This window comes from Poeciliopsis prolifica, unplaced genomic scaffold (assembly GCF_027474105.1).
Source record: "Poeciliopsis prolifica strain line A6 unplaced genomic scaffold, Auburn_PproV2 SCAFFOLD005, whole genome shotgun sequence".
Lineage (NCBI taxonomy): Eukaryota > Metazoa > Chordata > Actinopteri > Cyprinodontiformes > Poeciliidae > Poeciliopsis > Poeciliopsis prolifica.
In genome coordinates, this window is record NW_026562380.1 from 17,004,382 (window position 1) to 17,018,181 (window position 13,800).

Here is a 13,800-nt window from a genome sequence, read left to right on the forward strand (position 1 = left end):
CGTCTTTTAATTTCCATCATGGCTTATAGATTATGAACATGTAAAACTGTTTCTGAAATTACAACATTGCATATGATCAATAAAATGGTAGTTTTATTTGAAAAAGTGTACATTTCTATGCTGTCATGCCTGGTTGAGCTTCCTTCCTTTTGCATGAATTACTACATCGATGCTGTGTGGCACTGCGTCGGTGTGAAGGAAGCACTAATTGCTTAGAAATTGCAGCCTTCAGGTTCTCTGCATTGTTAGGTTTGGTGTCTCTCGTCTTCCTCTTACCAGGTTGTAGATTTTCTATAAAGGGGCTGGGGAGTTTCCTGGCCAATCGAGAACAGGAACACAATGGCTATTTAAAAAAATTTTGGTTTATTGGGCAGTTTGTGCAGGTGCCAAGTCCAGCTAGAAAAGAAAATCTGTGTCTCCATGCAGCTTGTCCGTAGAGAAAAACGTGAAGTGCTTTAAAATAGAATGGAAAATGACCACGGTGACTGTGGAACCCCAAACCTTAAAGGACCGGCGACAAGTTACCGAGGACTGTGGAAACATCAGAAGGAAGTTCAAGCGATGTTGATTCTGTGCATCCACACTCTTGGGTCACAATGTCCAAATAAGATGCAAAGTTCATCTGGAAAAATGATAGAGTTTTTTTTTTATTTTTTATTTTTTTTACCTTAAACCTCGTCCACTCTTCACAAAGCTTCCCCCAAATTCTTTAATGGATCTCGCCAGATAACATTCCCAAGAAAATTTATTCTTGTTGCTCCATCTTTTGCACGACACGTTTTTCCATCAACTTTGGATGCTTGGATTTGGCATTCTCAACGACTTCTACAGCAGCGACATTTGGTTACTTGCCCTCCTTGTGGCAGGTGTCTGTCTTCTGGACATGTGTCCCCTTCGCAGTCTACCCCACTCAGGGTCAGGAATCCTCTGCAGGTGTTGTGAGTCAATTAGCCGCTAAGAGTGACATTTTCTGTAAGCTGTTTCAACAAAAATGGCAAGAAATTAAGGCTTTTATTTTATGACATTACACATTTTTCCCACGATAAATGTAGACTGTACATTAGCTTGTTGGCTTGATTTTTATGTTTTTTTTCCAACAAGATTGCCTCCGCTAGCTTGTCGGTGATGTTTTAGTACAGCTAGCGGTTCGGTTCGTGATTTGAAGGTCGGTATTTTTTCTCGCCTCATTTGTTTTTTACAGGGCTCCGGAGGGGACATGGGGATTTTTTTTTCTTTTGCGAAGTAACGCAATACTTTTGCAAAAGAAAAAAAAATCCGCATGTCCCCTCCGGAGCCCCGTAGTTTCTTGTCAACTTTTCTTTTTAAACATTGGACCTTCTTACTATTAAATGCAGCTTCGTAACGGGTTATGGGTATTTTTTGTAAAAAAAAATAAAAAAAAAAAAAAATGCTAGTGGGAGGCAGTTTTTAATAATTAACTGAATTGAATTGAGATTTGTGGCAGCAATTTTCTTTTTGTGTATCGTTTTGTTAGTTTAGCCCCGACAACCACTTAAAAACCAGACTTTTTGGGTCGCTTTTAACCGCATGAGCGTTGGTCTAAATCACGACTGCTTAAAGAAAATAAAATAAAATGAATTGGGTTTCTCGAAACAAGCAGCAGACTGATACTAAAAACCTGCGACGGGACGTGAATCCGGGAACGGGACATGTTGACTGAGGAGTGAGGCAGAGGCTCCTACAACACGGGGAGGGGCAGGGCGGAGGAGGGCGAGCTGATCCTCAGAGTGTGCGCGCGAGAGGAAGGAAGGAAGCTAGGAAGGAAGGAACAGACGAAAGAGACCTGCGCGCACGCGCAGACGTTCTCGCGCACACGCGCACTCTCGCTCTCCTCTCTCTTTTGGCGGAGCCGCGGGAGAAAGAACCGGGGAGGGAAGAATGAGGAAGAGGTCCGCTGCGCCGCGCGCCTCCTCTCAGCGAATGCGGGTTTGCTGATGAAGCGCCGCTCCGGTCATCCGATCACACAGGTCACTCAGGTCGCGCTGCATGGAAACGAGGAGTAGGCAAGAAGAGCAAAAGATAAGGGCAACAAATAAGGGGTGGAAAAAAGAAAACAACCCAACCCAGTGTGCATGGGAATTCGGACTACTCTTCCCTCCCTTTGTGCGTCTCGGTGGTTGGATACGCTGTCTTGACTAGCGTATAAGAGCTCCCTGCGTCTCCATTACCGTTCCCCACTACGGGCTTTACCTCCGCCACCACTCCTCCTCCTCCTCCTCCTCCTGCTGCTGCTGCTTTTACTCCTTCTACTTGCTCGCATCGCAGAGAAGCCGCTTTACTACTTCACTACGAACCGTCAACTCCGGACTGAGAAGGTAGGACACGGACTCCTGGATGCTCATTTATTATTATTATTATATTTTTATGTTGCTTTTTCTCGTTTCATATGATTATCATTGCGGGGGGGTCCAGGTCTGTTTGACGGTGTCGTGTTGATGGATGCAAGTTTTTTGTTTTTTGGAGGGGGTGGATGTGTGTGTGGAGTAAGCTGGATGTAAGAAGAAGGTGAGTGTGTGTGTGTGTAGGGGGGAGGTTCTTGGTTGGGGGGCCCGTTTCGGAGACCCGAAGAGAGACTTGGAAGCACCATGCGTCAGATGGCTCTGGATGGGGATGCGTTCCCTCACTCCATCCTCACTCGCCGTGCTGCGCTTTTCATCTCTGATTCGAAAAGAATACAGTGGAGGAAAATAAAAACCTTTCCGGTTTGTAGACAGCTGCGTGAAGACGTAAGCTTTTTTTTCTTCTTCTTCTTCTTTAATTCTCACCCAGTTATTCCATTCATTATTCCAACCCCCCCTTCACGTTTAAGCCCATCCTCCTGCCTCACCTATTTATAGAGAGATGGTTAAGGATTCAGATCACGTAAGGATCGCCGCGCTCTCCTCGCCCCCTTTTATTGGCATCCACCGTGGAAGTTTGTGTGACAAACATGCGCAGTGCCCGTTAAACCTGTGCAAAGGGGCGGATGCGCACCGGGAGGCACTTTTACGCGCAATCCTGCCGGGCCTTGCATCCTTTGCGCCAAACGGCACCGGCGTATTGGGTGCGCTTTCAGGTGTGTGTGTGTGTGTGTGTGTGTGTGTGTGTGTGTGTGTGTGTGTGTGTGTGTGTGTGTGTGCGTATGCGTATGTGTGTGCAGCGGAAGTATGAATGGGCTCATTTATGACCATGTGGATTTCGACGTAAATATGAATAAATGTGATTTTTAGATAATAGGTTTTAGAGAGTGAAGTCTGGGTTGTACAGTATCAAAGTCAAACCAGCTTTCATTGCCCAGATATGACTCTAGATACAAGCTTCTTTTGTTCAATCAAGGTCCCCTCCCACCTCCCAGCTGACTTTTTTATGGGTATGACACAGAGCAACCATGAAGTATGAAATATTTATTTATGATGGCGAGCGGGAAAGAATGAAATGGTGCCAGGGGTCTGAATCTGCTTCATTTAGCCGTTTTTGGCAGGCTGACGGAACCGAAGGTCTCATGATGCAACAGCCATGCTTCGTTTTCAGGCAACGAGATGAGATCTGATAGGTTCCCAAATGATTAAAAGCTGCTTTTGTTCCTAGATGCGTGTTGGGAGTTTTGGGTGGCTCGGCATCAAGCAACCCTCCTCTCATTTTTCTCTTCTTTTGTTTTTTTATAATTAGCAGAGGTTGTAATCACAACTTTTTTTTCCTGGCTTGTAGCCAGTGCAGTGCAACAACTGACTGGTCAAAGGAGACGGTGGCAAACGAATGTCTAGGCAGAGATTTCTTGTGGTTGGAGGACAATGACATGAGATGCTACGCAGGCCATAAAGAAAATTAGAAACCGTAGGAGCCGTGCTTCAGCTTATGTTGATTGCAATCCTGCTTTTTCTTAGTCTCTCTCATGCACCATAGCGAAAGGCCCTTGTAAAAACTATAGCTTGCAGCAAATGGAACAATCTGATTTAAAGAAAGCTGACAGAGGGCCGACGTTGGAATTTTTATTTTATTCAAACTTTTTTGCTCGCTGCTCTCAACCCAATTGTTTTCTTCTTTTTTTTTTAAATTTATTTAAGAAAATATGTCAATCGCGAACTCAAACGTGGGTTCTCTTTGTAAACAAAGGTAGTTTGAGAGTTTGCTTAAAAACAATCTAAGATCAGTGTGAAGGTAACAGTTAGCTCCCGCTAGCGTCCTCGCTTATTTAAAATATGACTTTCAAAAAAGAAATACGCACAGCATGCAACTTTGATTTGAAAAGGCATCGCTCTAAGTTTTTTTAAACGTCTGAAAACAATCACATAAAACACCATAATGTTGCTGTCAGCTGCTGCTGTATTGCTCCTCTGAGTCTTATAGAAGCGTTGCAAACTTTTTGCGTTTTCCAAGCGACTTTCTCTGCTTATTCCCTGCCCTCTCTCTGATTTTTATTATTTTTTTTGACATATTTTTTTGAGATGCTGCTGTTTCCTGGAGATTGAGTTGCAGTCAGGTGAATGAACAGGGCTCCAGCTTACAGTCTACCTTTGGTGAACATGGAAATTGTTCAGCTGAGGGGGAGGAAAAAAACACAAAAAAGACTTGCCGGCAGTCTCTCTTGAAATGCAGGCAGGTGAACTCGAGCAGCGCAGTAGCAAAGGGATGTGAACGTTTTATGGTGAAAATTCCTCCTAAATGACCAAAATCGGCTGAAATACGAGATCTATTTGAACAGCCTTCCTCTGGTGCTTCATCTGAACTCTATTGCAAAATAGGAAAGGGAAATAATACAAAATAATGCACACAACCTCACTTCTAAAAACCCTTTTTAGCGCATTTATGTTACAGCCCGCATCACCATGATTCCTCCAAACCACACTGACTCATTCAAGATGGAGGATAAGTCATACTATTTTTTATTATTATTATTCCTTTCAACCTTTTGGTCACTGGATAACGTCACGGGGTTAGTTTTGGTGAAAGCAAAGAAGTACTTCAAAACAGTGAAACGAGTCAGCTGGCTGATCTTTGATCAGCAAATGTCACGTGTTTTATCCCTGACAAATAGATGAAGTGAAAATATTACCCTCATCAGAGAGTTTCCAGAAAATATGGGCTATCTTCTCTCCTCGGCAGCTTTTTGAATGAGGTTGGAGGAAATGATAAAAAGAGCCCATTTGTCGTTATAGTGGGGTCAGACCAGGATAGGAGTCAGACGTTTCTACCTCAGGAGAAATCCGTGTGCCAATTCCTAAACAGTCAGTCGGTGACTGACCTGGTTAGAATTGATGGAGGCGCAGCAAGAGGAGTTTTATCCTTCCACGGAGGACAAATCTGCTGGCAAGATCAGGTGTCGTGTTAAATCAGGGAAGATCTGTTGGAGCAGCCGGAGTTCACCGCTACGCTAAACCCTTATTAATGTAAACACGCATTAATAAGGGTTTGGAAATGGCTGATTGATATCCAGCCTAGAACTTGAGGTTTTTACACATTTACCGACCTAATTCATTTAGGGCTTTAGGACTTTTTTTCCCCTATAATGCAACAATCCTGTCAGGTTATTGGTTGTGTATTGGATCATGTTCGTCTGTCAATTTCCTTCTTTTTTTTAATGTCACGGCCCATTGTTTGTGTACATTGCTCTGTTGTTTGACCTGTTTTAGTCAGGCTTCGTCACTTTGACACATGGCTTCAGACTTGACTCCAGAATAAACAGAGGAGTTCAAGGTCATGTCATTGTCTGCAAGGGCTCAGATTCTTTGCTTCAAAATGACCTTGGACTATTTCTCCTTCATGTTTGACAGTTGACATGAGGATATTTTTGGTTTTCACAAGACATGATGCAGTATGGTCTTCCAAACTAGGACACAGACCAATTATGGTTTATTGAAGCCACTTTGCTGACTTCAGTTAATCATGGAATGATCTTATAATCAGCCTCAGATTCATTGATGGCAGCAGTTGCTTTGACCATGTCTTTGCTGATCATTTTCCCCCATTGGCTTTGTGTTTATGTATGTCCAGACCAGCAAATGGCCACAGAACCTGGTTTTACAATTGCCGCCGATCAATCAAGTGTTTGATTTGCAGAACCTCACTGAAGTTTTCCCTCATCAGTCCCCAGTTAGTCAAAACTGTGTCTCATTTTCTCTCAACCTTTCCTTCCTGCCCTTTTCATTGAGAGAGTAACGGGGAAAAAAGTAATCTTTTTTGGTTGTTGTCTGGATTAAAAACATCCAAGAGATGAATGTGTCTTCCAAACACTGATGCCAGTTCTGGGAAATAACTTTTAAGGCCATTTTTAAATGTTCTTGTTGGAAAAGTTGAATCATATCGCTTATCCCTAAAGACAGCAGACCCTATCTGAAGCTGCACCATGTCATTCACTTCTGCCGGTCCTCCTTAAAGCGGTCCTCTCTATAAATGATTAATCCAGTTAAAAGCTCATCATCCTGCTTTTCCACTTCATTTTGATGCCTCGTAATGTGAATAGCCTTTTGTATTTTCTTTGGATGTTCTTTGCATTTTATCACGATGTTGGATGTTTTTCTGTATTTTTGTTTTAGAAACTTACTTTGGCAATTCAGATTTCAGCATTTAATATCTAGAATTAAAATGATTCATAAAGGGGTGTAATAAAAATTTAGCTTGACGTAGCAATCCAAACTGATTCAAGAAAAATAAAACCCTTAAGCCGTTTAAACATAGGAGACCAAAAAAAATCCAATTTATTTTAAGGAACATGCAAAGCAATGTTGACTTCAATTAATTGTTGGAATACAATTGGGGGGGAAATTGAGCTCATCTTTGTGTATAAAAGCAGTTTATTTAAGATGTTTTTTGTTTTTTTTCCCACGTGTTACTAATTTGAAATGGCAGTGTTGATTACTGACCAAAGGATTAGATTTATGTTTTCAGGTTTAGATCTGGTCCTTCTGAGGTGCACCAAGTAAAAATTTTTTTACTTAAATGTCACTCACTGTTTCTCTGAAAATACAGCTCATCTAAAATGTCATTGAGCTGCTAGTGGCTTTTTATTAATTAGTTGCCTGATAGGAAGAAGGGCAGACACACAGTGAGTGGCCTGGGGTCTGGAATAGACTCCCTATGCGATGCCACTGCTTTCTATTGTGAGCTGCTTTGGTTGGATTTACCCAGAATGCCTTGTGCTGTAGTCTGCTTCCTGCTTTTGAGGCGGTCCTGTCCGCCTGCATCCACATACGCATTCAAATCTGGAATCAAATACTGTAGTGATCCAAGGGGAAATTGAATGTTGTAACTTGTATCAATTCAGATTCTTCAGAGTTGATCTAGATAGCAACGGCTGTTGGTAGAAAAGATCTCTCGTAGCAGTCTACATTACGGTGAATCTGAAGAAGCCTCTGACTGAAGACACTCTGTTTTTCCAATATAGTCTCATGAAGAAGATGATCAGGGTTGTTCATTATTTTCTATTCTTTTCTATGAAGAATCTCTCTTTGCCTCATCATCTCCGGAGGTTTCGCATTTGGCCACAATTCACTTCAACCAAGCCGAGACCTCGGCCTTTAGACGGACCAGAGTTTGCATTTTTGATCCGCATCAGAAATGGATTGTGCATTCATCCTGTCCCCAAATGAATCTGACTTCCTAAACAAACAAACTAGCGTAAAATTAAAGTGGACTAAATAGAGCTGGTGTGAATGCAGTTGTAAAGGAACCCAACATATTTGCAGGGTTTCCCTCAGTGTATTATAAGCCTGGCTGTCCACCAGGCTTTACTTGTGCCCCCACCAGGCTAAGCACTGTTAGTTTAGCCTAGTTTTTTTTTTTAATGATTGCCTTTTTAAGACTTTATAGTTAGTGTTTAGGTATTAATCTTTCAGTTTTCCACAGATGCATAACTATCAAGTAATATTTTTAAATTTTCCGTCAACTTTAAACATTTTTAACTGAAAAACTTGCCGGCCAGCTGGATGACTGCCCTCGTGCTCTCGGGCACCGCGCGTAGCAAGTTTTCTGGGGTAAATCCTGGGTTTGCATTCACTGTATGCATTGGAGCAAAGTCACTCATTGGTAGTTGGCTTTCTTTTGAACCAGCTATAAATTTGGTTTTCCATTGTTTTGAACATTATTGTGGATCTAGTAAGACTTGTGTAAATATGTCAGTGGACAGATGGACCCAGACAGTGAGTGGGAAGTAATTACGTGTGTGTGTGTGTGTGTGTGTGTGTGTGTGTGTGTGTGTGTGTGCCAGATTGATCACTTTCTTTTCTCCAAGTGTTTTAACATGAGGATGATTTGGCTTGAATGGTTTCTGGGCAGACTTAGAGTAAAAGCTCCATATCAGTCTTAATGATGGTAAATGTGGACAGTTTATCTTCAGTTCCCTGCCGGGGCTACTTTGTATCCATGTGTCCTTGTTTGTTGTGCATCTACACAAAATCCGAAAGGTTTTATTATTTACTTCTTTGCAGGACATAATTGAGTATTTTGTTTTTAATCCTTTCATTTACACCTCATTTTAGTTTTTTTTATGAATTTTTTTAAACCATAGTATGTTTTTTCCCCCCCAATATTTTTGTTTTTCAGTATTTGCCTCTGACAAATGGCAGCGTTGGGACCAAAGCAGCGGCTCGCATGGTTTTAGTTTCTTCAGCTTTGTTTTTTTTTTTACCGTGTGCCTTTGGGAATCCTGTTTTATGGCTCCTATTTCTGGGCGTGTTGGTTTCTTTTTTTGTTAATGCCACTCATAAGACAAGCTGTAATACATTTTGAAAACATAATTTTCACCCCTAAACAGTTCAAGATGTCAAACATCTACGAAGTGCTAATTTGAATTCAGTGCTTAAATAAAAACCCGTGCCACATTTTCAGCCATAGGCATTACAGTTTTAATTGAAGTTATTCCACTAAACAGACTAAACTTTGGTTTTGTAACAGATTTTTGGGCTCCCAGGACATTTTATAGTTTGAGATAACTTTGGCTGTGTTAAAATAAACGACATAAAATGTCACCACTGTTGTGATGTGTTATTAAATTGATTTGCTTGTACTTAATATGTATTTAATGATTTAATTGTTTTCTTCATCCTTCGGCTAAATAGATCAATTTGTGTCCATCAGGCCTTTTTTTGGTGCCATTTACTCCCTTTCTGTATAAATTTTAAATACTCTACCATTTTTTTTTCTTTTTAGTTCCTTCAAAAGTTCAGCTTTGTGTTTACTCAATTAGGAGAAGGTAAATTAAATTTTATCCCTCTGATGGGGAAAGAAATTAACTTTTTATTACTTATGCACAAAGTACAGCAAATGATTGGAATCAGGATTACTGCCAATGATTTTACACTCCTGGGCTTGGATGTTAACCCTAAAACAAATGCCCTTTGCACATGTGGCTAAGGGGAGTTTTTTTTTTTCTTCCCTCCAAAGGTTCTTTTTAAAAGCTGAAAGTCGTATTCGCGAGGTTGGAAAAAGTAGAATATTTGGTTGGAAGGAAGCTACTCATGGCTTTCATTAGAGAAGTTGCATCAAAACTATTTCTATACCAGTCATTTAAAAGAACATTTACCCGTGTCCAGTAGGAACACAAAATGAAGGTTTTGCGTTACAAAGTCGCCATGGTTGACCACATTTTATTCAGGGGGAATGTCGACTGTTGCCAGATAAAACTTAACATCACAGGTTGTTCTCAAATAAAACTGAACGGAAAAGGCCACCAGTCCCACTCTCAGCTTGGAGTTAAATAATTTCCAATCCATCGGTCTGTGACATAAAATCCTGCTGGAAATATAAGTTTGTGGTTGTAATGTGACAAGAAGTGGGACAAGGCAATGTGTTCTTCTATATTCCATTACAGATCAAACCCATTTCATTTGATTTTTGTCTCACTTTAATCTGCTAATGAATGTCACAAATGTCGCTGTAGTGTAGAAAGAAAAATAATGCCTCTCATGTTGGCGCCAAAACGGACTCCGGTTGTAAACCATTGACTATTTCCGCAAGACGTTTTATACAAAATTACTGGAGATAAAATCTTTGTGATGCTCTTTTCCAATCTTCTGAATGGTACAAAGAACAGCAAATAGTTGAAAGAACCTCCTATTGTCTCCTATTTGCTGCGGTGTGAGATGACGAAAAGGAAAAAAAAAAAAAAGACCCAAACTAGCACCATGTATTATTTTAATGTTTTTTTCCTGAAACCGCTGTGCAGCTTTGGAAGAGAGAGAGGGCGTCTTCATCAGTTTATTTATTTCTGTTGAAATATTTGCAGTGAAACGACTATTAGAAAACCTCGCAGTGATTAAAAGGTTCAGATTGCCAATGAAATGTATTTATGACCCGTTGACTCCAGCTGACATTGTGCAAACAAGTGCACCATATTTGTATTGCTGTGTTTAAATTGGGTGTTGTGCATCAACCATTTTTTTGTCTTTCTCCTAATGAATATGAATGTTGTAATTCTCCTAGGACTCAGAACATTAATGCACAGCATCGTACCCGGTACATGATTTCAACACGGCTTGTTCTCTCTTCAATATTAAAATGTAAATGTGTTCCATTTGATCATAATCTAGGAGCGCAGCATTCAGTAAGCTGATTTAATGACTGTATGCATGTCTAGTTAAAACAGGTAACACCTGTGCGGTGTCATTAAACCGTTTCAAAAGTGACGTCCCTCGGTGAAAAGGGCCAAGGCTGAATTTCAGCTACTTTTGTTTTAGGAAGGAATTAAGTCTAAATCTCACACACCCAAACCCACAGACATTTTTTTCTACTATTTAATTAACAATTTTTTTTTCTTGTCTCTCTCTCTCAAGGTTCAACATTCCCATTAACCTTCAGCTCCTGGTCCCGGTCTCGCCATCAACATGGGCTTCAGGTGTCACTCCTCTGCCCTGTCTCCTGTGCTGAGACTCGCGGTCGTTACTGTGATCCTCCTCCTCAAACCCCGGAGCGCGCTGGCCGGTACCGCTCCTGAGCACAGCCTGGGCAGCTCCGTTTCGGCGGTGTCTACAAACAAAACTGAATGCAGCAAGGCTGAGCAGTGCACAAACGGGGTAATGCTGCCCGTCTGGGAGCCGCGAAACCCGTCCTTTGGAGATAAGGTCGCCAGGGCGACGGTTTACTTTGTGGCTCTGGTCTACATGTTCCTCGGCGTGTCGATCATCGCGGACCGCTTCATGGCATCGATAGAGGTCATTACGTCACAGGAAAAAGAGATCACCATCAAGAAGCCCAACGGAGAAACCACCACAACGACGGTCCGGATCTGGAACGAGACGGTCTCCAACCTCACCCTCATGGCGCTGGGGTCGTCCGCTCCAGAGATCCTGCTCTCCGTCATAGAAATAATAGGGCACGGGTTTGAGGCCGGCACACTGGGCCCCTCCACTATTGTGGGTTCGGCGGCGTTCAACATGTTTGTCATCATCGGGCTGTGCGTGTACGTTGTGCCCGACGGCGAGACGAGGAAGGTCAAGCACCTCCGAGTCTTCTTCGTCACGGCAACCTGGAGTATCTTTGCCTACATTTGGCTCTACCTGATCTTGTCGGTGATCTCCCCCGGCGTCGTGCAGGTCTGGGAAGGCCTGCTCACTTTCCTCTTCTTCCCCATCTGCGTGGTGTTTGCCTGGGTGGCAGACCGCCGCCTGCTGTTCTACAAATACGTGTACAAGCGCTACCGCACCGGCAAGCAGCGTGGCATGATCATCGAGACCGAGGGGGATCGTCCGCTTCCCTCCAAGGTAAGCCTTCAGGTTACGACACATATGCTATATTTATAAGTTTGATGTATTTGTTGAGACTAAAACCATGATCTGTGATCACATTTAGATTCCAGGCTTTGTCAGAGCATTTTAAACCAACAGACGGAAAGTGGGCCCTGATTTTTAACCTACGCTTGTGTGTTTATCAGAACAGCCAGCCAGTATAAAGAGCACCAAATTGTCATTCTTTGTTTGTCCGCACATTGCAAAAATTCATTTTATCAGCAGCAAAGTATCAGGTAAATGGAAATCACACACATGCACATAAAAGGAGGCAATAAAAAATAACATAGAGATAGTTCAGTAGTATCACATTCACACAATGAATTAGACGCTCTCAGTTCGCTGCATGACTTCCTGGGTATTTTGTATTTAAAGCTGCTAACAGCATAAGTGTATTAAATGCCATCAAGGTAAACTGATGCAATTAAACCTATCACTGCAAACACAAATAACCTCTGTAATTTAATCCATTTCCTGTTTTTGACTCCCATCAGATGCTTTGTGTGATGAGGCAATGCATTTATGTAACTACATTTCCATTGCTGTGGTGAAAACCGCCCTTTTATTTTTTCACTCGCTGGATTAGTTTTGTTTTGTTTTTTTGTTGTAAATTTTGGAAACTGTAACTTTGAAACTTTGGAAAGTGCCAACAATATTTCTGAAGGAAGAGTTTCATAACTGCAGATTAGGCACTTGGTTTTGAAAATTTTAATCTTTCTCTTCACTGGCAGATACCTACCTGCAAAAGAAAGACTGATCACAATAAAGAACTAGAATTCAGATTAAAGCAGGATCCAGATTTGATTTTAGTCTGAATTGTTTTACTTGACATGGCTAAAACATATTCTAACAATTTAAGATTTAGATGTTAAGTCTTATGTGTTATACCAACAAATAATTGAATAAACTATTACCACTTTATTCAATGGGAATAACTTGAAATGCATTCACTTTTTAGTTATTAAAAAAAATGCTTTACTTTTTTGTAAATCCAAGTTGTTCAAACGTGTTTTCTCATACTGATTTTTGTCCGATGCCGAGACGCCGATGTTTACATGCCACTTAAGTTCACTCAGTTTTGTTTTATGACACATTTTATTTTTTCTAATCCGTTTCTGTAAAATGTTGGTCTCCACTCCACTACAAGGTTAAGATGGTTTCAGTAAAGCTGCTATATTGTTGGGTTTTTTTTCTCAAAACTTTAAGAAACACTAAATTAGGTTTATTTCAATCATTTACAGTAATATTTCACACTGAATATATGGCTGCTAAGTCTTCAGTGAGCACTCGTCTTGCCTCTACTGAGGATCTGAAGGTGGAGGCTAATGCTAATGTTCTTCTATGCAGTGATTTGGCAATTGCTTTAAGTTGAAGTACATTGAATTCAGTTACAAATGTAACTTTTTAATACAGCTCATTTTGCAGTTTGCATTGCACTGATAGACCAGATGCTGCAGCGAGCAATGCAGTCGCTCATTTGCTTCCATTTTATAAGGACATTCACCATAAAAGGTTAGAACGTTTAGCTTTGGTAAGTGAGTGGTTTTCACTTGGTGTTTTCCTTTTTACTAATACGACGACACCAAGGCGTCAAAGTGCAACCAAGCTGATAGTTGAAACCAGCAGGAGTTGGAATTATTGTTAGACATTAAGAAGTATGGTAATCTACCAAGATCAATTATTTTTTTATCCTTCAAATTATTAACTACTTTTCTCCTGGGCTTTTTTTTTTTTTGGGAGGGATTGTCTTGAAAAACCAAGAAAAAAAAAAGAAAACAGTCCAATTTATTGCCGCTAAATAAATAACAATACATAGAAACAACAGAGAAATGGAAATGTTTATATCACTGGACACCAACACTATGCGTCCTTAAGGGACAAACACAGAGTGGCCCCTAACAAGATGATTTCATAATGTGTGTGTGTGTGTGTGTGTGTGTGTGTGTGCGCACAAACTTGTTTTTATATTTCATCATTTGAATCTGAAATAGAAAAGGAAGGAATTATCCTTTACGGATTTTGTAATATTTTGAGAAGTTTATTTATTTTTGTCTGTTATTTTTTTTACCTTTTTTTTCAAAAT

At 40.9% G+C, this 13,800-nt stretch overlaps 1 protein-coding gene across 4 annotated transcripts in view; it reads left to right on the forward strand.

The window, feature by feature from the left end:
- Positions 1–1,760: 1,760 nt before the first annotated feature.
- slc8a1b (solute carrier family 8 member 1b) overlaps positions 1,761–13,800 on the forward strand; it is a 132,164-nt gene continuing 120,124 nt past the window's right edge. Inside the window, exons 1-2 of one of the 4 annotated variants that reach the window (XM_055029301.1) lie at positions 1,761–2,336; positions 10,767–11,693. In XM_055029301.1, the coding sequence (XP_054885276.1) occupies positions 10,818–11,693 (876 nt within the window). In that variant the 5' untranslated portion in view covers positions 1,761–2,336; positions 10,767–10,817. The remainder of the gene's footprint in view (positions 2,337–10,766; positions 11,694–13,800) is intronic. The other 3 variants (XM_055029303.1, XM_055029300.1, XM_055029302.1) reach the window with 3 other exon arrangements.